The 23,263-nt window shown below is 39.6% G+C and overlaps 1 protein-coding gene across 1 annotated transcript in view; it reads left to right on the forward strand.

The window, feature by feature from the left end:
- Positions 1-210: 210 nt before the first annotated feature.
- vax2 (ventral anterior homeobox 2) overlaps positions 211-23,263 on the forward strand; it is a 38,309-nt gene continuing 15,256 nt past the window's right edge. The window contains exons 1-2 of the mRNA XM_049569362.1: positions 211-654; positions 5,111-5,298. Coding sequence (XP_049425319.1) covers positions 420-654; positions 5,111-5,298 — 423 coding nt within the window. The 5' untranslated portion in view covers positions 211-419. The remainder of the gene's footprint in view (positions 655-5,110; positions 5,299-23,263) is intronic.

The raw sequence follows: 23,263 nt of genomic DNA on the forward strand, positions 1-23,263 counted from the left end.
CTGGTTGCCCCCTTGTACCTTACAAGCCTCACCATGCATTTATCCCGCACCTCCTGGCTGCTGTAGTTAGAGCAGGAAGCCGAGGTTTCTTCCCATCAGCTGACTCCCTCCTTGCTTTGGTTTGGACTCCGGACCGTGCGTCATGCCGCGACACCTGAAGCGCACCTCGGTTCTGTTGCAGGACCGCATGGTTCCTTTGTAACTGGATCTACTTTTTACTTTTTTTTATTTGGAGGGAGAGGAGGGCATGCTCTCCTCGTCTCTGGAGAACACTTGCAAAGAGGAGAAGAAAGTAGAAAGACGAGGGTGAGCGGCAGCAGCAGCGACACACACATACACACACACACACACACACACACACACACACACACACACACACACACAAGGAGGGAGAGATAATCTTAGAGAGTAACTTGTAGATGTTTGATCAGGCCACGACTATGGGCGATGGGAGCCACCGCTGTGGACCCAACCCGCTGTGTCCGGACCGGATGGAGACAAAGTGCCGCGCCGAGATAGGGAGCAGGTCCCCGGTTCAGAGCTCCACCGACACCCCGGGGACATCAGCGTCCACGCCGACGTCCTCCAGCGAAGACGGACACGACAAACTTTTGGGAGTGGACCCTGACTACTGTCGGAGGATATTAGTGAGAGGTAAGTGAACGAAAACACAACACACACTGCTTTATCCTGTGCGTAAAACTAACTCCCAGACTCACATGAAACTGAATTAATGTAACTTTAAATATAAGTATCCAAATCACAAAAAGCTGTAATCACCACCTCTCTGACAGCCACACAGTTACAACAATAAAATAAAATAAAATCTTAAATTTGTTGGCTTCTTCTCCACATTAAAAATGTCTAAATGTAACCAAAATAAGGCAAACATTATTTTATTTAAATGTAAAAGTGTGTGGAACTTGTGCTGCTGCTGAACAATGCAACACCTCTGCTGCAGGGTGGACAACACAAAAAGCTCCTGCTGTGGAAACAATAGGCGAAAAGATTGTTAACACCACACCACACCACACCTGTAGATAGTACATTTAAAATAATAAAATATATCGCAATTTAGAATAAAATAACTCTTCTTATTCTTATCTTCTTCTTGTTTGGCTCAGTCTGTGGCAGCTGTGACAGCTCTTTTGTTCCTTTTGGACAATATAGAAATATATTGCTTAGATTAAAACAAAACAGACTTGTATGAATACACTGCCTCGTTATTTTCCCTCACACACATATTAAATAATTCCGTTTAACACGTGTGTGTGTGAAGGCTGAGATGTGACCTGAGACAGAAACGAAAACAAAGGGAAACTGTTGAGGATACTCAGGAGAAATTCACCCCTCGTGTCGCTGCTATCAACACAGAAACAAAAACACATTCAGCTCTCCACTATAAAGCGATGTGTGTGTGTGAGAGAGAGAGTGTGTGTGTGTGTGTGTTTGGTTACTTGTCAATAGCTGATGGCCTTTGTGTGCCAACGTTATGTTAATGAACATCAGAATAATATTTAATTTAATATGAGTGTCCACGCCCTCCTGCAGGAGGCCTGCTGTAGCCCCTGGATATTTTTTTAAATACAAAAAAATAAAATAAAATCACTGCAGTTTGCAAACACTCTTAAACGGCGTAAAAATCAGTTGTTGTTTGCTGTGTAATTTTTGAAAATATATATAAAATTAAACGTGGCTTTGGGGCCAAATTTTAAGCCTGAAACATTTTAATTTAATATATGTATTTACAAGGAAAACACGTCTAAATCTGCTCACACTTGTAGGTTATTTAAGGTTATTCGCATTTAGGACATTTGTAGTTTTTATTCCAGCACGTACACAGAGAAATTATGCAAGGGGAGCAAAAAACAGAATTTAAAATATTTTATTTTGTGAGCAATATTGTGTGAGTCACTGAGCTTTTCTTTTAAGTCAGTGCTTTCCAAGAACAGAAATTCAGCAGCTCCATTTCCACACACAACCCCACAAATCAAAAGGATAAATTAAATTGGTGTTTTCGTGCCGGATGTTTTGCAGCGGTGTGCAGCCCGTTTGCTGTGGATACAATCAATATGTCGGCCTATCAGTCCTCGGTTACAGGCGAATGTTGTGGATATTATGGCTGCCGGCTGGTTAGTTTTATCTTTTTATTGAGCGTGTAGTCGTGCTGTGGCCTGTGGCACACATTGTGGCACACACAGGCAGCTCGTTTGGCCAGAATACAGTGGAATTAATGTGAGTGTTGGAATGGTGGAGGACACAGAGGAGGAAAATGGCGAGAAATTCAAAACGTGGGAGAAAGAAAAAAATCAAGCTGCTTCCTCAGAGCGTCGATCATGTAGAGTAAGTTGTGTGTAATGGTGGCAGCTGCAGGAATAGTCACTGTGTTTTTTACCTTTATTAATAAAGCTAAATATGCCATTAGTCATCTGTAAAACAGCTTTTGTAAGATTAAATTCCTCCACAGCTGATCACGTGATTTTTATTTTATTTTTTTTTTGTATTTTTAACATGAGATCTGGCACATATGTGCTCATGTGATCTCTTTAACATGTTGTGTTGCGTCAGTTGCTGCTTGATGGTGTCCCATCAGAGGCGGAAGTGGCCCGGAGGAGGTCAGGAGTGTGAGCCGGTTTTGGGGGGTGTGATCCGGTCTTGGTGGAGACTCCGTACAGTGCACTGATCCACCGAGGCCCGCAGTGTCAGGATGTGTTTTTGAATCTGAGCTTGGATGCTCGGCTTCTCCGCAGAGAGGCCGGGGTCACCGAGAGGTCAGCAGGTCTGCGTATATACAGCCGCTGCTTCCCTCCTCTGCTTGGCAAATGTTTCTATCACAGGTTGAGCTGTTTTATTTTATTTATTTATTTTTTTGGCTCTGGGTCCAGATATGTTTGTGAATGTATGTGTGAATATTAGGAGGGTTTGTGGCATCTCTGGCGCAGAATCTCACTCGCCTGGCGACACATTACGCAAAGTCATTATGCGTGCGTAAAGATGGAGACCTCTCAGGCATGTTTCATTATGTAGCTCAGGCCTGCAGGCGAAGCATACACTTAAGAGTAACTGTCTGTAACACTGTGATTTAAAACAACTGCTTAGCACAGATCAAATCATATATAAGGGATTAATTTGCCGTGTTTCATTAACTATTTTAATGCGCATTATGCAGCAAAACAGCGCAGTTTCCCTTTTACGCACTGATTCTCCTTCACTACACCTGCTGTATTTACACACACCAAATGCTGAGTTTACTTCTATATTATTACCATTTAAAATTACGATAAAGCAAGGGAAGGAGAACAAGTCCAATTTGACTTTACAGCTAGAAAGAAAAAATTAATCTTTAGTTTTAACTCGGAGTTTTGGATGATCCACCCTCCTATAGAAACACTATGGATGTTGGGTTCAATCAGTTTTGTTTCATATTTAATTCAGCGCTCTTCATATTTTATTCGATTGCATTTTTTATGACCTCAAAACCCTGGACAAAGAGCAGGTCGCGTCTGCCCTGCGCTTCCATTCAATGTGATAAATACGGACAAATATTCCCGGCTGCAGTGCAACCAAAAAAAAAAAAAAAAAAAACTCCAAGCATTTTACTGGTTGAAACGCGTCTTTAAGAAAACAACTGATGTGTCCATTGAGACAAAATTCAAGTTACGACTGTGATTTTTTTTTTTTTTTTTTTTTTTTTTAAATAATGTAGACAATAACCCGAGGGCTCCTGGATTGAGGGCGGGGTGTAATGGCTCTGACCCATCCAGGATATCTCTCTAATTATTTAGTTTATTAAAATATACATCTCAAATGTAGGATTTTTTTCACACCGAAGTTTATGTCTTTAATTTAAATTAGTTTTAATTTTGGGGGACAGCCGTTGAACAAAAAAAAATATCGACGCAGCCATTTTTTTCCCCCAAATAAATCAATAGAGATTAATAGCAGAAAGCCAACAGGGTGGAACACATGACTCAACCAAAACTAAATTGCAAACCAACACCAATAAAAATCGGACACATCTAACCAAAAATAAATATAATAAATAAATAAATAAATAAATAAAATGTATTGAGATAGTTTGGCCCAACAACCCACACACACTATGTTGTTGTGGATGGATACTGACGCACAGCCCTTTAACTCATGAGAAGCTTTAATACATTCTATAACTTGTTTGGAGTGAATTGAATTTCATGTAGTTTCAGTTTAACATTGGAAAACACTTCTCAGCCCTGATAATAAGCCAGTGCTCACACTCACACCGTGTATGTTTATTTTACACCACACTATGTCTAATTAAGTTCCCAGTGAAGTGTTGCAGCTGATTTACTTTCATTAAAGGATTTTAATTTGAGTTCCAGCTCATGAAAACACAAGATAGTCTCATTTATAAGTGCGCAAAACTGACGTAGTGCCCACAATCACGTGGACTCACATTACGCAGGCAGTGCAAAGGGGGATTTTTTGAGTTTTGGACACTGAGTCATGAGGATATAAAATGGATTATCGAGCGTATAGTATTGTGGGTAAACGACACGAGTTATGAGCCACTTATTAAAGCACAATTGCATTAAAGTGTCATTAGTTTACTGGTAATCTCGCCACACCTGTGCGCACATATTAGTGACAATATGGCCTTTCTTCACATAGCTTTACCTTGTGTTAAAAAATAATAACACATATGTGGCTTGTTTATTTAAAATGCAAAGTTCAAAGGTATTTATTGTCACATTAACAGCGAATGCAAAAGCAGTGGGTGCCATTGGGTCACAGAATCACTCCAACTAGGCAATTTAAATATGTACAAAAATAATAATAGCAAATAAAAGCGGTAAATAAAATCACACAAGTAGAAAAACGCGCATCCATCCACGTGTTTGTGTAGGATAAATTAGCCTGTAGCCATACTCATGAAAGAAAGGCATGTTTATCCGATTTTTTTTAACGTAAAACTACAAAAAAGTGATTATATTTATATTTTAATTTATAATAAAAGTCTTATTTGAGTATTTACTTTCATTAAACTTAAGTGTAAATTGTTAGTTTTGTGTCATTTGTTTGTAAAATGTCCTCACGCCTTGTTTTCCGTGTGTTTATTTGCTCTGCGCAGACGCCAAAGGCACCATCCGGGAGATCGTCCTGCCGAAGGGCCTCGACCTGGACCGGCCCAAGCGCACGCGGACCTCCTTCACGGCCGAGCAGCTGTACCGGCTCGAGCTCGAGTTCCAGCGCTGCCAGTACGTTGTTGGGCGCGAGCGCACCGAGCTAGCGAGGCAGCTGAATCTCTCCGAAACACAGGTAAGAAGCGTCAAATTAGGACAATATTTGCTTACAATTCAAAATAAAACAAACAATAAACAGGTGCTGTGATAAACAACCTAAACAAAGACGCTAATAATAGCTTATTTTATTTTTTAAAAGCAACAGTTATGTCAAGGAAGCTAGCTATTAGCTTAGCCAGGTTGCTAGCTAAGGCCTTAGCATAGCCTGTAGCATGTTTTAATAACAAATTAAGCTACTGTTGTCCTATTTATTCACCAAAGTCAATCTTTTACGTTATTTAAATGTATATTGTTTAAAGTGTGTTGGTCACAGGTGTGTTTGGAGGCTGTAATTGGCTCCTGGCCAATCAGGGGGGAGGAGTAGAGGAGTTGCCCCGCCCAAAACGCCGCACAAACACCGGCTTGTTTAATGGACACATCTGGGGACTATTTCAGCTTTAAATGTTTACAGTGCTGCAAGATAATTGATTCAGATTTATAGTGTGTGTTAACAGATAAAAAAGTCACACATAAATAGGCCCGAGGGCTGTGTGCACGCGCCAGTTAAGGCCTTGCATGTGCGTAAAGCATGGCCATACTTCAGCAATAGTGTGGCACCACATTTGGACAATTATTAGTCTTTGTATTTTTTACATTTATGTAGCCTTTTAAAAGATAAGCTACATTTTAGTCCCCATTTGCATACAGATTGATCAACAGTTCATAACTGCGTATAATCTTGCGTACAGTAGAAGCATATTTAATGCGTAATGGTTGCATCTGATTTCGTTCCTGTCCTAAAAGAAAAAAGGCAGAGGCGAGGACAGAAGCCAAAATATCACCCTCATTTCATAACTCACTATTACATAAATTAAAAATTAAAATAAAGCCTCCCTGCTTCCAGTGCAGCTCATAATATCTGTGTAAAATCTTCCCATGTGCAGCTCAGTGTGTGTGTTTGTGTGACTTAAAGAAAGAAACGGTGAAGTGTCGTACATCCCCGTCACACCGGCCCTGTCGTTGCACCCGGGCTCCTCTGAACACTGCTGACATTTCCACGGCACTCATTCACAGACCCCGCGCGCCTTCATTCAAATGTTGCAGCGCCACGAGCCCAGCCCCTCTGTGTTTATTATGTACGTCATCACTTACACACTGAGCATGGTATAGCTCGTATATGACGCTGCAACACCGCAGTTCCTGTCTCATTTATAGGAGAATAGAGCCATGTGGTGATAACGCACTGAAATGCAACCTTTAATGTGAAGAATATTACTGCTCAAACGATTAAAGCGTGCAAATTTCTGCAAACGGGGTCTCAAAAACGCAAATATCGGTGTGGTTTGCGTTAACAGAAGTTGCATTTAGTCTAAAGATTGTATTTGTGTGGCATAATATGAGCAGCGGTGTTTTATTCTGTAAATACTGGTTCATTTTTAGAGGCTAGTCATGCGTAAAGCGAAATTTGGCGAGTTTTATTGTGATTTTGCATATTTTCCCAAGCGTGGGCCTATGAATGCTTTATTTCGGCAGTTTTAAGCAACAGTATGCTCATCAAATACAGATCTAAGTTGATAACAAACGTGTCCGTGGGTGCATCGGATCTGTGCGCGCTGCTTTACCTCACCCACCCCTGGTTAAATGACGCACAAGCCAATACGCATGCAGTGGACACTTAGCTTAAAAAGGAGCACCATTTACGGAGGGGTTGTGGCAGGTTTCACAACGAAAACCTCGGGAATAAAGCCATGAATTAAAATATGATGCAGTTAAAGTAGGTATATGTTAAAAGTGAGGCCATTTATTTTGATTTAGCGCACATAAACAGCAGCAGGCTGGTGCGGAGGCCTGTTTGAGCGTTAAATCACCTCTTGTGTATAAAAACACTTGTTGCAGGAGCTTTACGCATCATCGCTGTGGAGTACACCAACATTAATATTAACCGCACACACAAAACGCACTCAAACACAGAGGTGGTGGGGTGGAGGTGTGTGTGCAGTTTTGGGAACACAGAGCAGCCACTGTGTCCCTCATTAGTGCTGACACTAGGGGTGTTAATGGGAGGGCCTGAGCTTCCTGCTGCCGCTGAGGAGACGCTGGGCAGCAGCGGATTGGCTGCATGAACACTGCCTGACCTTCAAGTGAGAACCAAATGTAAATAATAAAAGTCTCCTCAGTAATGGCGTCAAATATTGAACCCATCGCGCTGAATTTTCTTAATGCCAGGTGCTACTGAAGCAGCTTTTAAGCGTGATCGAAAGGCTTTTAGTTCGCATTAGTGGACTCTTCCTTTCTTCCTTTTTTTGTTCATGGCGTTTGCATATTTTTAAGCAAATGCAGCATTCAAGGCTAATCACGCCAAATCACAAAGGGAGTGAAGCTCTCAAAGTTTTAGGGCCTTTTTAAGCGAGGTGTTTGTGCTGTTTTCTGGTTTCAGGTATTTGTTGGTGTGTTTATACTCAAGGTTTTCACAGGAGGTGATTTGATTTTCATGCTCAAATAAAAGATCAATGGGTTTAAAAGCAGCCTTATTATAGGAAAGAGCGTTTATATTTTCTTTATATATCATTATGAGCTCTTTCTGGTCATTTGAGGTTGTTTGCATTGTGCATAAACGGGACATTTACTGTTCTCAAAGCTTTCTTATTTATAATATTTCTATAAATACACACACCAGAAGGCCTTCGCTCCTGTTATCTAGGTTTTTAAAGTGACATGATTTCTGGTGGGAGCTGGAAAACTTTTTCTTTTCTCCACTTCGTTGGGTTTGGAGGTTTAAAAAAGGAGTGCACGCTTCATTTCAAAGCAACAAAAGACACTGGAACCTGCAGAAGCTTCGTGTTTGGGATACAAAGTCGAGTTTTGGAGCTTTTCAAAAAAGTTTTCTCCTTTATTTCATTAGTTACGGGGATTGCAATCGAAGTATTAACCTTTAAAGTGCTGAAATAATTAAGTTTTAATCTCAGTAAAAAGATAAAATCTGCTGTTTTGTTTTACATGAACCTGTCGCATCCAAAAACTAACTGCGGTTGTATTTATCATTGTGAAACACAACTTGAATTTAACCCCCAAAATCTTACTAAAACTGAATTTCCCCTAAACTTTTATTCAATTTAAATCAAGTGAGCTTTCCTTTTTTTTGGAAACATTAGCGGCCAAAACACGATTACAGCATTATCACACACCTTCTTCACAAACAGTTTTTTATGAACGGGACAGGCCTCTTTATCTGTGACTGAAACACAAATACTAATTACAGTAATATGGGAGGTTGGATCGTTAAGTGTTTTTTAACAATGTTTGGGGATTTGGTCATTGACCCATGGCGTAACTCCAATTAGTTTGGTCAGGTATTCAAACTGATCACGCAATGAGGCAGCAGACATTGGAAACACGCACACGCACGCACGCACACACACACACACACACACACACACACACACACACACACACACACACATACGCAGAAGCAAAATGCAAAAGAGGATAAAATGTTGACAGACCTAAACATTATAGAAAAAGTGGATACAACTTGAGTTACGACTGAAAATAAAAATATTAAATGATTATTAGGCCTCCTAAGTATCTCACAAGATGCACGTAACTTGGATTAAACACAAAAAATATATTTTTATTTGAGTTTAGTGATTTTAATTATTCATATTTTCATCTTAAAAATAACAATATTCTAAAACATTAATCATTACGCAAATTTCTTCTCCAAAAAACTCCAATACTCTTTTGATAAAGTCTCTGAAAATAAGAATAATATATGATTAATAGATTCATGTGTCACCAAAGTGTCTCTCCAGGAAGCACAGAACTTGGATTAAACATACATTCTGACTAATAGTTTTATTTTGATTGTATTTCTGGCGATTTTGACTCAGATTTTATTATATTTTTGTCCTAAAATTGATCAAAACGGTGCCTTAGGGTTTGTAACTATACTAAAATATTAATCATTACGCACAATTTCTTCTCCAAAAAGTTTTCTTTTGATTCAGCATAGACCCATAGCGAGCAATAAACAGGGCAGATGGGAGTAAATTTGAGACAACTTGAGTAATGACTGAAAATAATACTTTCATATATACTACTTTTATTTTTAATGTATTTCTGGCGATATTGACTCAAATATTATCACATTTTTGTTCTAAAAATGATCAAAACAGCGCTCTGGTGTTTGTAAATATCTGAGTATATATAAACATCGACTTTTGCGCGTATTTTCCTTCAGGAAAACTTTTCTTTTGACAAAGTTTCAGTCAGCAAACACCCACAGCGTCCAATTAACAGGACACAAGAGAGTAAATATAATATAGATTCACATGTCTCCAAATTATCTGTCCAAGACGCACAGAACTTGGATTAAACGTAGAGCATGGATTAAATTGTGGTTTCCGAGTGTATTTCTGGCATTTTTGACGCAGAAGGTTATGATATGTTCGTCATAACAATCACGTTAAAAAGGCGACTTTTGGTTGGTAAGTATAGTGAAACACTGACCAATTTCTGTTTTGATAAATGCCTGACAAAGTCACTCGGCGTCCAGGACAAATAAGAGTAAATAAAAGAAATGAGAGCGTCTAAAACTGGGTGGAGTCTCCCAGAGGCGGTGCTGCTGGTCAGGGAAAACCGATTTACTGTGTATTGTTCGTTATTGTAAAACGCGTAAAAGCGCGCAGAGTTAATAAACAACACTATTGTCGTCGTTTTTCTTGATCAGACATCTCTAAGTGTTTCCACTTGCAGAAAACAGCCGCTTTCCTCCAAATTAAACCTCTGATGCGGTGTAAATGTGTCCGAGAGCAGTCAAGGAACTGCAGCTTCTTAATAATGCAGCCTTGTTCTCATATGTGAGCGTTACATTCGTTTCCAGAGACGAATTTTTGTCTCTCGGTAGCTGCGGCGTCCTGAGAGGAAACAGACACCTCTTGGTGCGTTCACTCGTCACGCTGCGGTAACGCGTTACTGAGTAATCCGTTACCATCTCGGAGCTCTCCCTTCGTCCCGGCAGGTGGCTCCCCGATACAGGGTAACACAGCAGGAGGGGGTGGTGTGAGTGTGTGAGTGTGTGAGAGTGTGAGAGTGTGCACCACACACACACAGAAACGTTCAAGTAAAACATGAGTTACCTTTATGGTCAGTTTACTGCTGATGATCACAGACTGGATGTTCAGGGATGCTTCAGCTTTTATTGTGAAGGTATGTTTCCTGCATGAGGAGGAGGATCATTTGAATTATTTGTAGGAGTAATTCATGTTTGAAAACTGTGTGAATCTGCTGTAAATGGCTACAGAGACAGCGCTAACTGCTGTTTCTGAGGAGCACTTTTTCATCTCAAACTACTTCTTAGCTCGTCAGATGTATCTCTAAGTGTTTATATGAACATTTCAGGGGCTGTTTCTCCTGTTTTGTTCACATTAACTTAAATTCCACTGCGTAAAAATGTGCCAAACATTGTGTTTTAGCATCAAAAGGCCAAAAATCATTGACACATTCTTGGTGGTGTCCTGCCTGCTCCGACAGGTTTACCAATGTGACTTGAGGAGATTTCCAGACACCCTGCTGTGTGGTCACTTTAAGCTCCTCCACTGTCCTCCTGAGTGGAGTGCAGCTGACGTGTACACGCTGCCATTGTATCAGTCCATTGTTGTTTGCAGCTCTTCCATGGAGAAGCTATGGGTTTAATGGTGTCTGGGCTGTGTTAAACTGGTTTTTAATCCTGCAGCAAATGGGAGAGAGCTCAGTGATGGAGTCGTGTTTAATCTTTAACGTCAGGCTGTGGGTGAATGATGTACACGTGTGAGCAAGTGTCGTCTTTTTTTGTCACAGTTGTTTGAGGAGAAAGCGAAACTGGATTTTGCATTGACGCATTTTTGCTTTAAAGCTTTAAAGTGGCTGTAATTTTAGGAAGAGGGTGTTCAAATGTGTTTTAAAATGTCACAGAAGCCTTGCACTTAATATTTAGCTGTCACAAGTTTAAATATCTGCAGTACAATTTAATTCAACCAGGACAGGTGTTGTGTTTTTAGAGAAGGAAATACCTAAACTGTTGTAATTTTGTTGTTTAGAAAATGTGATCGGGTGATGGGTGGAGGCATGACTGATAATGACACCTACTGTGCCTACTGGACAGTTAGCCAGCTATTAAATGCACACAAGTTTGCAGGAAGTAAAAATAAGTTAGGACATAAAACACATGTGAGCGCATAAATGCGATTTATGTGTATATTTATTGTTAAACTAAGCACACAAACAAGCATTTTGACATGGAAAATTAGGTGAGGAATTTACATTTTAAATGTATATGTGACTTTAATAAGCATGAAATAATTAGACTCAAATATCAGCTGTATGAGTGACACACACTGTCACACAGTGCATCAACCTGTGGTGCAGCGTGTAGATGTGTGTTTGGTCCACGTGGCTTCCTCCCTCAGCTGCACAACCACAACTGCACAACTGCAAGGGCGTAGATTTCATTCAACATTCAACATTCAACATTGTGTGAGTGTATAAAAATAGTGGGTTTGGGGTCCTCCCTCAGGAAATTGTGAGTGTCAAACACTTAATTTCCTGCACTCAGGTGAATTTTATGCACCAGTATGCTTGCACACAGGATGTAAACAGATTTTATTATTGTTTTTTTTTCTTGTGTATCCCTGCTGTATTTGTGTGAATACAGGGGTGGGGGGTTTGTTTGAATATTTGGTGGGGGGAACACATTAAATCAGGGTTTGAGGGTCCTCCACCTAAACATTTTGACCATCAAACACTTAATTTCCTCCATTCTGGTTAATTTTTATGCACCAGTTTGTGCCTTTTCTCAATTTATGGTGTAAATGTCTCAGATTTCATCAAAATAAAAGTCCTCTGCTACTTTCATATTTTCTTGTGGGGTGGGGGACAGATATTGATTATTATTATTATATTATATTACCCCCCAAAATCCACGCTTATGTGTGTACACAGGGGCGTAGCACCAAATTCTGGGCCCTATGCTTGAGCGATCTCTGCCCTTTTCAGTTCAAGGTGATAATGTCTTTAATTTCGTCAAGATAAAAGACCTCTGCTACTTTAACCTTTTTATGAGCACACACATAGGCCATTCAAATACAAACACATATAGATGAAGATTTAAGGGGGGACTCAGGGGACATGTTTCCCTCAATATTTAGAACATGTGCATTTGTCCCCTCTCCAAAAAAAATATGAAGGCAGCAGAGGACCTATATTCTGATGAAATTAAAGAAATGTCCACCATGAATTAATGCAGAAAATTCAACAGCACAGAATGCAGGAAATTAAGTGTTTTATGCTCAAAATTTCCTGAAGGAGGACCTACCTAAAGCCCAATTTATATGTGTGCCCTCAGTCTTGAAACGAACCTTACACTCTAGTGTGTGTGTGTGTGTGTGTGTGTGTGAGACTCCGAGTCACTTTCATGTTACCACCGCAGCTCACACAGAGCTTAGCCCCTGTGGAGGTTTTTAAAACACAGAGAAGGCTCTTAAATTTTAAACGTTTATCAGAGACAACACGTCGCCTCACTCAGGTCGTCGTACATCTGTTTACAGGAGGACGAGGAAGAGTAAAGCAGCATGAGCTTTTATTGTGAAGATGTTGCTCTAAACGTACGTTTACTGTAGTAAAACTTGCAATACTATAGTTTAAAAATACTCTGTTACAAATAAAAGTCCTGCATTCATTATCATACCCGGGTAATAGTACTTAAGTATTACCATCAAAATATACTTAAAGTACCGAAAGTGAAAGTACTTTTTCTGCAGAATAGCGTTTTTAAGATTCATAATTTTGCTACTGGATTATAATTATTGATGCTTTAACACATAAGCATCACTTTTATGTTGAAGCTGGTAAATGTGGGGTTAATTTTAATTACTTTATCTACTCCTGTGTATCGTAATCTATAATTATATAGCATCATTTATCAGTTTATTTCTATTTTTCATTAAAAATCTGAATCTGCAAAGTAAGTAAAGCTTTAAATAAATGTACTGAAGTAGAAATTTGCCTCCAAAATAGCACAAAATTGAAACACTAGCAAGTACAAGTACCTTAAAATTGCATGCAACACTTGAGCAAATGTATTCTATTACATTCCACCACTGAAAACAAAAATTATTTGTAGTCGTCAGTATGCGTTCAAAATAAACTGTTTTTAAAATCCAGTCATACATTGTCAAAGATGTTTTAGTTTCACTGTCTGAACCCAACTTTTTGACTCAAAGCTACGAAACAAAAAAACGACGAGCCTGCCTTTGGAAAAGAGATCGATAGAATAGAAAAGAAAATACTTAATTGTCCACTTTTTGCATGCAAAAGGCAGAAATTTGAGCAAAATCTGATGTTAAAAAGGCACATTAAAACACATAATATCACGTCCAGGCAGGCAAGGGCGTAGGTTTTGTTTTAATATTTGGGGGGACACATGAAAAGAGGGGAGGGGGTCCTTTGCCAGAAAATCTTGTACACCAAACACTTAATTTCTTGTATTTAAGTGAGTTTTTATGCATCAATTTTAGGTGTAGACGTCATTAATTTTATCAAAATAAAAGCTACTTCAATGTTTTATTGGGTGGGGGGGACAAATGCACACGCTTGAAATATTAAGCGATATGTGTCCCCTGTGTCCTCCCTCGAAATCTAAATCTATTCAGACAGTGCACATTTTATATATCTTTACTGGCTCACATTTGAAGAGAGTGTACGGAGGCCAGCAGGGACAAATTCTGACAACAAAAGCAAAGACAGAAAACTTTCCACACCATGAAAGCATTCATTATATGGAGCCACATCTTCACTGATTCACCTGCTACAACACATTTTTAGTTCCCGTCCTCATGTGCTTGATATGATTTAAAACCACCGGCCACCTTACTGTGAAACATCTGACCTCCGACAGGTGTGCACGTCATCTGAGATCAGCATCACACTTCCTCTCATGTTCCGCCTGCTGTCTTTGCTCTCACACCGACAACTCTCTGATACCAAACTGCCTCGAGCGCAGTTCAGTGACGGCTGTGAAAACTTTAAAATGATGCTTCTTGTTGCTGCCTCGTACTGTTTTTGTGCCTTGTGATTTTCTGTGGCAAGGAGGGAGATCAGAGGTCGGCATGCTGGGGCCTTTTTCAACACGCAAAGCATTTTTGAGTATCTTGCAAAGCGATCTATAAATAAAAGGAATTAGTAGTATTGTTATGAGCACTCTGGCAGGGTGAAGAACCAGAGTCAGGCTCTTTGGAAACTAGGTGACCCTTAAATGACCTCTTATGAAACCTGGTAAATCTAAATTCCCTGTTAAGAAGTTACCTGCTCGTGGTTTCAAATTTAATCTAGAGGCATTTGTATGATATGAATGAAGGGTTGTATAATATTTAGGCATTGTTGTAGTCATAAAAGGACACAGGCGCACAGGCTGGGTTTGAAAACTGAATATTTGTCATCTCAAAAGACAAAAAAAAAAAGACTCAGCTTGGTGCCACGTACGGTAGGAAATCTGTGCTTTCCTCTGCAGGCCGAGGCGAGAGGAGACGAGATGACAAGTTGTGTTTATGTGTTCGTCTACGTACAGTGAATGTCCTCGTTGTGTGTATTGTTCTCCATGACGGCCCAGACAGACGGTGTCTGGCCACTTGTCTGGAGCGTAGAGAACCCGGCCATGACGTATAGCCGTGCAGATGTAGCAGAGAGGAGGCAGCACAGTGTGGGGATTGTCCAAACACTCAGAATACAGAAAGGGATAGGAAGGGACGCAGACAGACGGAGAAACACTCGCTGCTTTGTGCTCTCTGTTAAAATGTTTGGACTTGGTGTTGTAAAGAAACTCTTCCTCTTTACTCTGTGGTGACCTAAAGTGAGAGCGCCGTCCTCAGAACGGGAACTTTTGTCCGTGTGGCTGATGGTCAGGAGGAAGAAACCTGCGAGGCTCTGATTATCTAATCAACTGATTAGATAATCAGAAGGACATAATAGCAATTAAGTCGTATTTGCCTTTGTCCTTAATCACTCTCTCAGATTGAATTGACTTGTTTCATCAGCTTCTAGCAGAGTGAAGTGTGTGTGTGTGTGTGTGTGTGTGTGTGTGTGTGTGTGTGTGTGTGTGTGTGTGTGTGTGAAGATGGTGTAATTTTCCAAACATATGGAGGACCATGTAATCCTTCAACTGATGTGAAAACAGGAAAATCAGCAAAATTGGATACAAGTGGTTTTCACTTCTCTCTCTCTCTCTCTCTCTCACTCTCACACAAACACACACACACACACACACACACACACTCACATGAGCGCCCCAGGTTGCCCTCACGGTCAAAGGTCGTCCATGCAACCACTTTGTGTCATTCGCCAAGCAAATGTGTAATGCAATTAAAGTGGCAGATTACCTGCGTGGGAGCTTTCAGACACCTGCCAGTGGAGAGGGGACAGAGAATCCCCACCATGTGTTCACAAAACAGCGTGTGCAGAGAAACACTGACGTAGAAGTAGTAGTAACTCTGCTTAAAATACTTTGTGACAAATGAAAGCACGAGTGTGTGAGTATCTTTTGGCAAAGTGTGCTTTAAGTATGAAAAGTGAAAGTACTCGTAATGCAGAATGGTGTGTTTGTCTTCAGTTTTAAGAAGTCTGACTTTTAATTTTTGTCAATTTAACAAAGTACAAATCTGCCAGGACCTTAAAATACATTAAAAAACGATGCAGGCACCATAAAAATGTACAAATCTTGAGTCATAATCACTCAAAATATTAGTTAAGGGCAATTCTAGGTGTAACTCCAGGAATAAAAAGTTTGGTTTTGTTTGCAATTTTTTTAATTCTAAATATTAAGTGTCATAATTAGATTAAATTGGCTGAATAAAGCGGTTGAAGGACTGAATTTTGTGTCACAAAATAGTGGAAGCTCTCTGAGGCCCCTCCCACCCCTTAAAAAACGCAAAATGGTTTAGTCCACCCCTGCACCAGAATTCGTCTTTAGATGCAGCCACAGCAGAGTGAGTTACTGCTTATACACCGTCATGTCTTTTTCCAAGAAAGAGAAATTGGGTTTCAAAAAGCAAAAGAATGAAAAGAAAGGGAGAGAAAGCAAACTGACTCTGAAAAAAAAAATTCAAAAGGTGCATCTCAGAGACATGGATCCAGAGAGGAAAGACAGGGGCCCACAAAGACTGCCATATAGGGCCCAGAATTTGGTGCTATGCCCGTATACACACATAGGCGTAGATTTCAGAGGGGTGCAGGAGACACGTCCGCCTCAATATTTAATACATGTGCAAGTTACTTTTATTTCTTGATAAAATTAAACACATTTACACCATAAATTGATGCAGAAAAGTCACAAATTGGTGCATAAAATTCACCAGAATGAGGAAATTAAGTGGTTGAAGGTCAAAATTTTCTGGCGGAGTACCCTCAAACCCCACCTTTATATAAGTGTCCTCAATGCAAGAAAAAAAACCCAAAAATATATGTACATTCTGTCTCCAAGCACCAAATTAACACATAATTTGTAGTCATATTTGTCTCTCGATGATTTAAAAATTAAGTAATGATATTATACACGCTATTAAGTAACAAAAAAAATATATATATACACATTAAAAAGCAAAAAAAATATTCTAGATTTAATCATCTTTATTCTAATATATTTATAAACTTTATCTAATCTAAAAAAGTAACTATAACAGGTTAGTAAAATTCAGTGGAGTAAAGTGTGCAATATTTTCCTCTCAAATGTTGCGGAGTAGAGCTATAAAGTAGCAAGAAATAGATATACTTAAATGTAATTAATTGCTTTCCATCGCGGCCAAGAACATAAATTGCAAGTGAGTCTCAGAGGGCTTCTCCATCTGTGCAGCATACGACACCCTCTGTCATTAGACTCTCAGTTTGAGTGAGGAAAAACTCCCCCAAAAAAGATAGTAACATCAGGATGGATCCCTCTTCCAGAACAGACAGATATGCCATACACGTTGCATGCACAGACATAAAATATAAGGATAAAAGTGTTGTGCATTTAAGAAAACCCAAATTGAGGCAGCTGAGTTGTGAAACCGTCCTCAGTTTTAAGATGTCTGTGTCTTGTTCATGCCAGCTGTGACAATAAAATCAAATATGATTCCTAAAAGAACAAAAAAAACCCACAATGTCGTAGGCGATTCGAGTGACTGCGGGGTGACATGTAAGAAAAGTCATGGACCACATTTGGGCCCCTGCTGATTTCTCTGGCGAATGAAACATCTCTGACATTACAGTATGCAGAGGGAGGAGGTGAAGGCTGTTATCTGAACCTGGTGGGGTTCACTCCAGCGGTGAATGGACAGGAGGACAGGAGGGGAGGGGGAGAGGCAGAGAGAGAGAGAGAGGTGGGCCTCATAACAGTCCCAAGTGCTTTTGCACTAAGGAGGATTAGGCAGCCATATCTACTAGCGATTCTATAAGACGGGGTTAACCCCTGGCTGAACCTGGCTAGACATGTGCTGCGGTGATGGAGGACCAGATCGGGTTTATTCGGGCAAAGTTAGGTGATGGAGGGGGCTTCGAGGTGTAGTGGTGGTCGTGGTGTTAGCACAGGTTTGAAGGGTGATGATGATGGGTTGATGAGGACAGGAAAGGATAGGGCGTGGAGATGAAGATGGGAGCCATAGGATGGATGCTGCTTGTGGAAAATGATTTGAAGGGTTGAACCAGGCTGTTATATCACATCACTCGACCATTTGTGATCTATGGTTTTGTCATTTTAATGCTGCTGATGGATTTCAATAGCAAAAAAACAAAACTGCTAGAGATAAAATTCAGGCGGAGATTTACTAAACCCACTTTATTCCTTCAAAATCCCAGAGGTCATGTCCTCAGTGACCTTAAAGGCAGCTGCGGACCTGTTCACATGGCTCTCCTAAAACTGAGCTTCCATAATCTTCACAATAAAAGCACGTCAAAAATAAATATGTTTAATGAGTTTGTTACAACACTGAAAAATGTTTTATTAAACAACCAGCCAAATTTGAAGGATTAAAAAAGCTGCCAAGTAATTTAAATCACGTTTTAAAATCATGCAAACATAGGCAGTATTCTGGGGGCGGGAAAGCTGCAGCCTCTTTTCAGGGCTGTACACAAGCCATGTTTCTTTGCGCCCTCAACTTCATTGTTTTCAAAGTAGACGCGCAGCAAGCACTCTCAAGCGCCAGAGGTACACATGTTCCTGAGCACCTATTTTTCAGGATGCGATGGCTGTGCCCTGAGATAAACCGAGTTCAGCAGTGTGCATCGTATGTCATGTGACGAGGACCAACCAATCACAGCTGATGGATGCGTTTCCCTTCTTCTGTGGATATCAGTCTGTGATAAATATGGAGAAGAAGTTGATTATTTTAGTGCAGGGCTGCTGGAGATTTTAGTCTGTTCTTATAAACAGCGCCTGGAAGAAGATCAGCTCTGCACTCAGGATTTCAGGTAAACAGGCTATGATTTGGTGCTTGTTAGGTTTGTTTAGCAGCCTCAGACGCAACCGAACAAAAAGGCACAAGAGTAGCGCCCAGTGCCCGACCAGGTGGTTAACAACCATGTTTGAGTCACCAGAGCCAGAATCAAACTCAGAGCCAGAGGACACTGACCTGCCCCAAAATCAGCCTCGTTCTTCTCAGCCTGCAGCAGAATGGTCATTTTTATTTATTTCAAAACTCAACAGCTCAAGTTCCTGGATAGTGTAGTGTAGGCTTATACTAAAGATTGCTCCATTGCATCATTGGGTAGGCTTATAGCCCTGCCCAAAAAATCCTAGAGACAGAAATGGTGAAAACAGTCAAACACAATCAGTTCTACTGTATGTGGTTCTCAGTTTTCAACAAGTGTTTTCTAACATGAATAATTTTACTTTACACTGACTATGGTTAACTGACCTTAGAGACTTGAAGCTGCAACGATTAGTCGACTAATCGATGACTAATCGACTATTAAATAATCAGTGACTATTTTAGTAGTCGACTAATGGGTTTGAGTCATTTTTCATAGAAAAGTACTATAAAAGAACCCCAAAATACTCTTATTGCAGCTTCTTACGTTCAAATATTGGCAGCTTTACACACTCTCCTGTGACGGTGAGCTAAAACCCTTTGGAGTGAGCACAAAACAGGACATTAGATGACATAATTTTGGGATTTGGGAGGGACAGACCGACATTTTTCAACATTTTAACACATTTTAACACATTTTTTGATAAAATGATTAGTCGACTAATTGAAGAAATAATCGACAGATTAGTTGACACTGAAAATAACTGTTAGTTGCAGCCCTATTGTAAAGTAAAAGAACCCCAAAAATGTATGAGAAATGTCAATTTTGGCCCAAATTTAGCTTAAGGTAGACATTTCTTTTAGTCCATATGCACAAGTTTAAAATTTCTGTTGGAAAAACACTGCCCACTTGCCAGAATACAAAGTTTCAGCAAAACACAGTTATGTTGTTGTACATGTCACACACATCACATCGGCATTAATAAAGTGACAGCATTTAGATTACATTTACATGAGCTGAGTTTCTAATCCAGAGAAGGAGGGGAATGTGGATGGCATGACATTGAGGTGAGACGGCGCCCAAGCTGCAAGACAAAAAAACATCAAAGTTTTTAACGAGACGTAGGGACGTTTCTAGACATTATTGTAGCAACTAAACCGGGTATTTTAAGCCAAAACATGGTTCATGTTTCTAATCCTACCCAAGTAGTTTTACGCTCAGTTTTTGTTGTCCCAATGTAAAACTGAAAATTGAATCATAAAGAAACTCAAACTGTATTTATATAGCATCTTTAAAAGCCAGCGGCCATTTTCATGCTTCAAACTGTTTTGTCATTTAAACAGCAACCTCCTCTGCCAAAAATAAAAATCTTAAAATGCTTTAACAAGCGACACAAAGCAGAAACAGGATACTCAGATGACGATATAACAGAAAGCCAAACAGTTGTACCAAACATAAGCGAGACAAATCTACGGTAAAGTTTGGATATATATAAAACAAGAGGACAAAAAACAAAAATGTACAAATGTTACATGTCTGTGGTTTGCAGAAACGTACAGTGCCAATATTTATTCAGTCTCATACAAATAAAATAGAATAATAAATGTTTTTTAGAGCATCTTTTTAAACTAATTTTCTGTGAGGTTATAAATGCCTATTTTTCTAGAGTCACTGGTCCGTCAAAGGGCCCACAACCCTTAAAGTAAAAGTTAAATTTACCAAAACAACAGCCACTGTCCATTATCAAAGACAGTCATTTAACTGTAATTAGTCCTGGTGTCATTAATATAATCTGTAATGATTAAGATAAAAGACCAGTGAGTGGATCCATCACACACAATTGAGCCCATCATCCCATTTTTTTTGGTGTCTCCAACAATGGCGACCACTGGTCCGTCACATACAGTATAGCTGCATGGTTTCCACTGGTGCATGACATTACATATAGTTGAGTATCCACTGGTGTGTTGCATGCCGTTGAATGGCCGCTGGTCCGCCTGGTACAGTCTCCATGGAAAAGCGTTTTCATTGTGCGCTGCAGCTCATCACATGCCTGGGATCAGGGGGTCTGAACAGGGTCACCGCGGGAGCAGCGAGCTGCTGGAGAGGTCATAGAAAGTGTGAAAGACTGTCACCAAGTATCCTTCTTAAAGACTTTACTGTCACAATCCTGCATTTCACTCTGCATTATCGGCAGGAGTGTGTGATGTTGTAGTTAATGCTCTCCATTGTCGTAGCTTAGGTCGGTCCAGCTTAAATGCATCGCATTGAAGTGATTAAAAACAGAGCAATGAATATACGAGCGAGAGAAGTATACAAACATCTGAACAAACATTCTGACTTGGATCATGTTGGGGCAGAGCTTAGCTGATGTATTGAATGGACACATATGGATGCCCAGTTGATCTGTGCACTGGGTCTTGAGCTGGCTTAACCTTTCTACCTCTAGCCCAGTTTGTGCCGCTCTCTTTGCAGCTGTCTGGATTCACAGTGAAGGCCTCCGATTGGCTGACCCTTCCCCGACTGGCCTGTGTATTCATGCATGCTGGGCCTGATCATCTCTCCCTGACCTTGAATTTACCCCGCCCAGCATACATTCACCCCCATCCTCTCTTTTTTTGATCCCCTACCTTGTTGTCCTGGTGACATCCCACCTCTCTCTGATTTTGTCTTCTTGCTGCTTCCTTAGTTGAACGTATAGACAAAAGATGTATGCTGATGATACACATTTTTTCTTTATGCTTTTGTCCTTTCTTGAAACACTAATATGCACACCAACACACATGCGCACATGCAAAATACCTTTACCTATAATTATCAGACTACTGTTAACTGTATAATTAAGAAAGTAAACCTTATTTTCATGGGCAGCACAGTGCTTAACAGGCATAAAATACAATAAAATAAAACAAAACAATTACTTAATTTAATTCATTATTATTTGAAAAGGGACAATTTACATTAATCAGCATTCAAACTAATATAAATGTACCTAAGTTAAAGCTGAAAGGTCAGTTTTCATCAGCAGGCCTTTTGCCTAATGTTGTGAGGCATCCTAGAATAATAATGAAAATAATACAGTATGTACAAAAGTAAAAAAAAAAAAAATACAGTAAAATAAAAGAGCATGAGCACACAAAATGCAATGTACAGTATCAGTACAGTCATGTCAAAGATGGATAAAAATAGAAGCGTTGAATTAATTACTTAGACATAAATTATTCAAATAAAATGAAATACAAAATTTTACATTAAAGAAAACAGTTAGGGCTGGGCAGTATGATATATGAAAAATGTCATTGTGTAAATATTTTGTAAAAGCACCAATAGTCAACCCTACAATATCCTTATCTAGATATTTGGCCAAAAACATCTTGATATTTAATTTTCTTCATACCACCCAGCCTTAACACCAGCAAACACAGGAAGGTTTTTATTTTTACATGTGGCAGCTGACCTGAAAAGAGAAACTGTATCACTGTAGGAGCTTTAACATGATTTGTCTTGGGTCTGAATTACAGAACTTGATGCAGGACACAGGGTTGAAATATCAGAAATGCATGAAGGGCTTTAAAAGTAATCAGTCATAAACAGAATTCTTAAATGATAGTACATCAAATTTGCTGCTGCAGCCTCACACATTAAAACATTACATCATATTCCTGCTCTCCTCTTGTAAATATACATATATATATAAAGCACATCCTTTGTCTTACACCTTTTTTTTTTTTTCCAAAAAAATTTTTTTCCTCTTTTTGTGACCAACTTCTCATCAGGATTTTACACAGTTCACACAGACTCTTATGTAGATGCAAAGTAAGAAAAAAGAGAGGAATAAACTTTGTTCATCCACCCCTCCTGCTGCTTTGCTAATCATAATCATTCACAGTTTTCTTTTTCAGATACAGTTTTCAGTCTCTAATGACAAGGCTGGGGTTAATATATCATTATTTTCATTGTACATAAATACCGAAGCCTAAGATGTCTTATTCCATTATGCTACAGAGCTCAGTGGTTCAAAAACAATTTAAAACACATCACTGTGTCACACTGGGTGACACGTTCATTCATTATGATGAAGATGAGCACTGTAGTTGAGCTTAAAAATTCTTAAATTTACTGTTCTGCTGTTGTACATATTCACTAGAGCACCAAATGTGTATTCATCCGCAGGTGAAAATAGTCCCCAGCAAAGCACCATTTACTCCTGTTAGAGTGTTTGATAAAAACTACAGTGCCCAGGTGATTCAGGTCATTATTGAGGCCTAAAGAAAAAAAAAGATATATTCAACTCAGTCGCTAGAATTAATGTTGCATTGTACATTTCTGCAAACCATGTATACATTACATTTGTACATTTCATACGTGACATATCAACATTTCTAAAGTGATGAGGTTCAGATTAAATGTATATGAGCTGAGTTTCTCACTAAGAGGAGGAGTGTGGTGGTGTGACACCTAGGCAAACG

Source organism: Epinephelus fuscoguttatus, linkage group LG23, assembly GCF_011397635.1.
Source record: "Epinephelus fuscoguttatus linkage group LG23, E.fuscoguttatus.final_Chr_v1".
NCBI lineage: Eukaryota > Metazoa > Chordata > Actinopteri > Perciformes > Serranidae > Epinephelus > Epinephelus fuscoguttatus.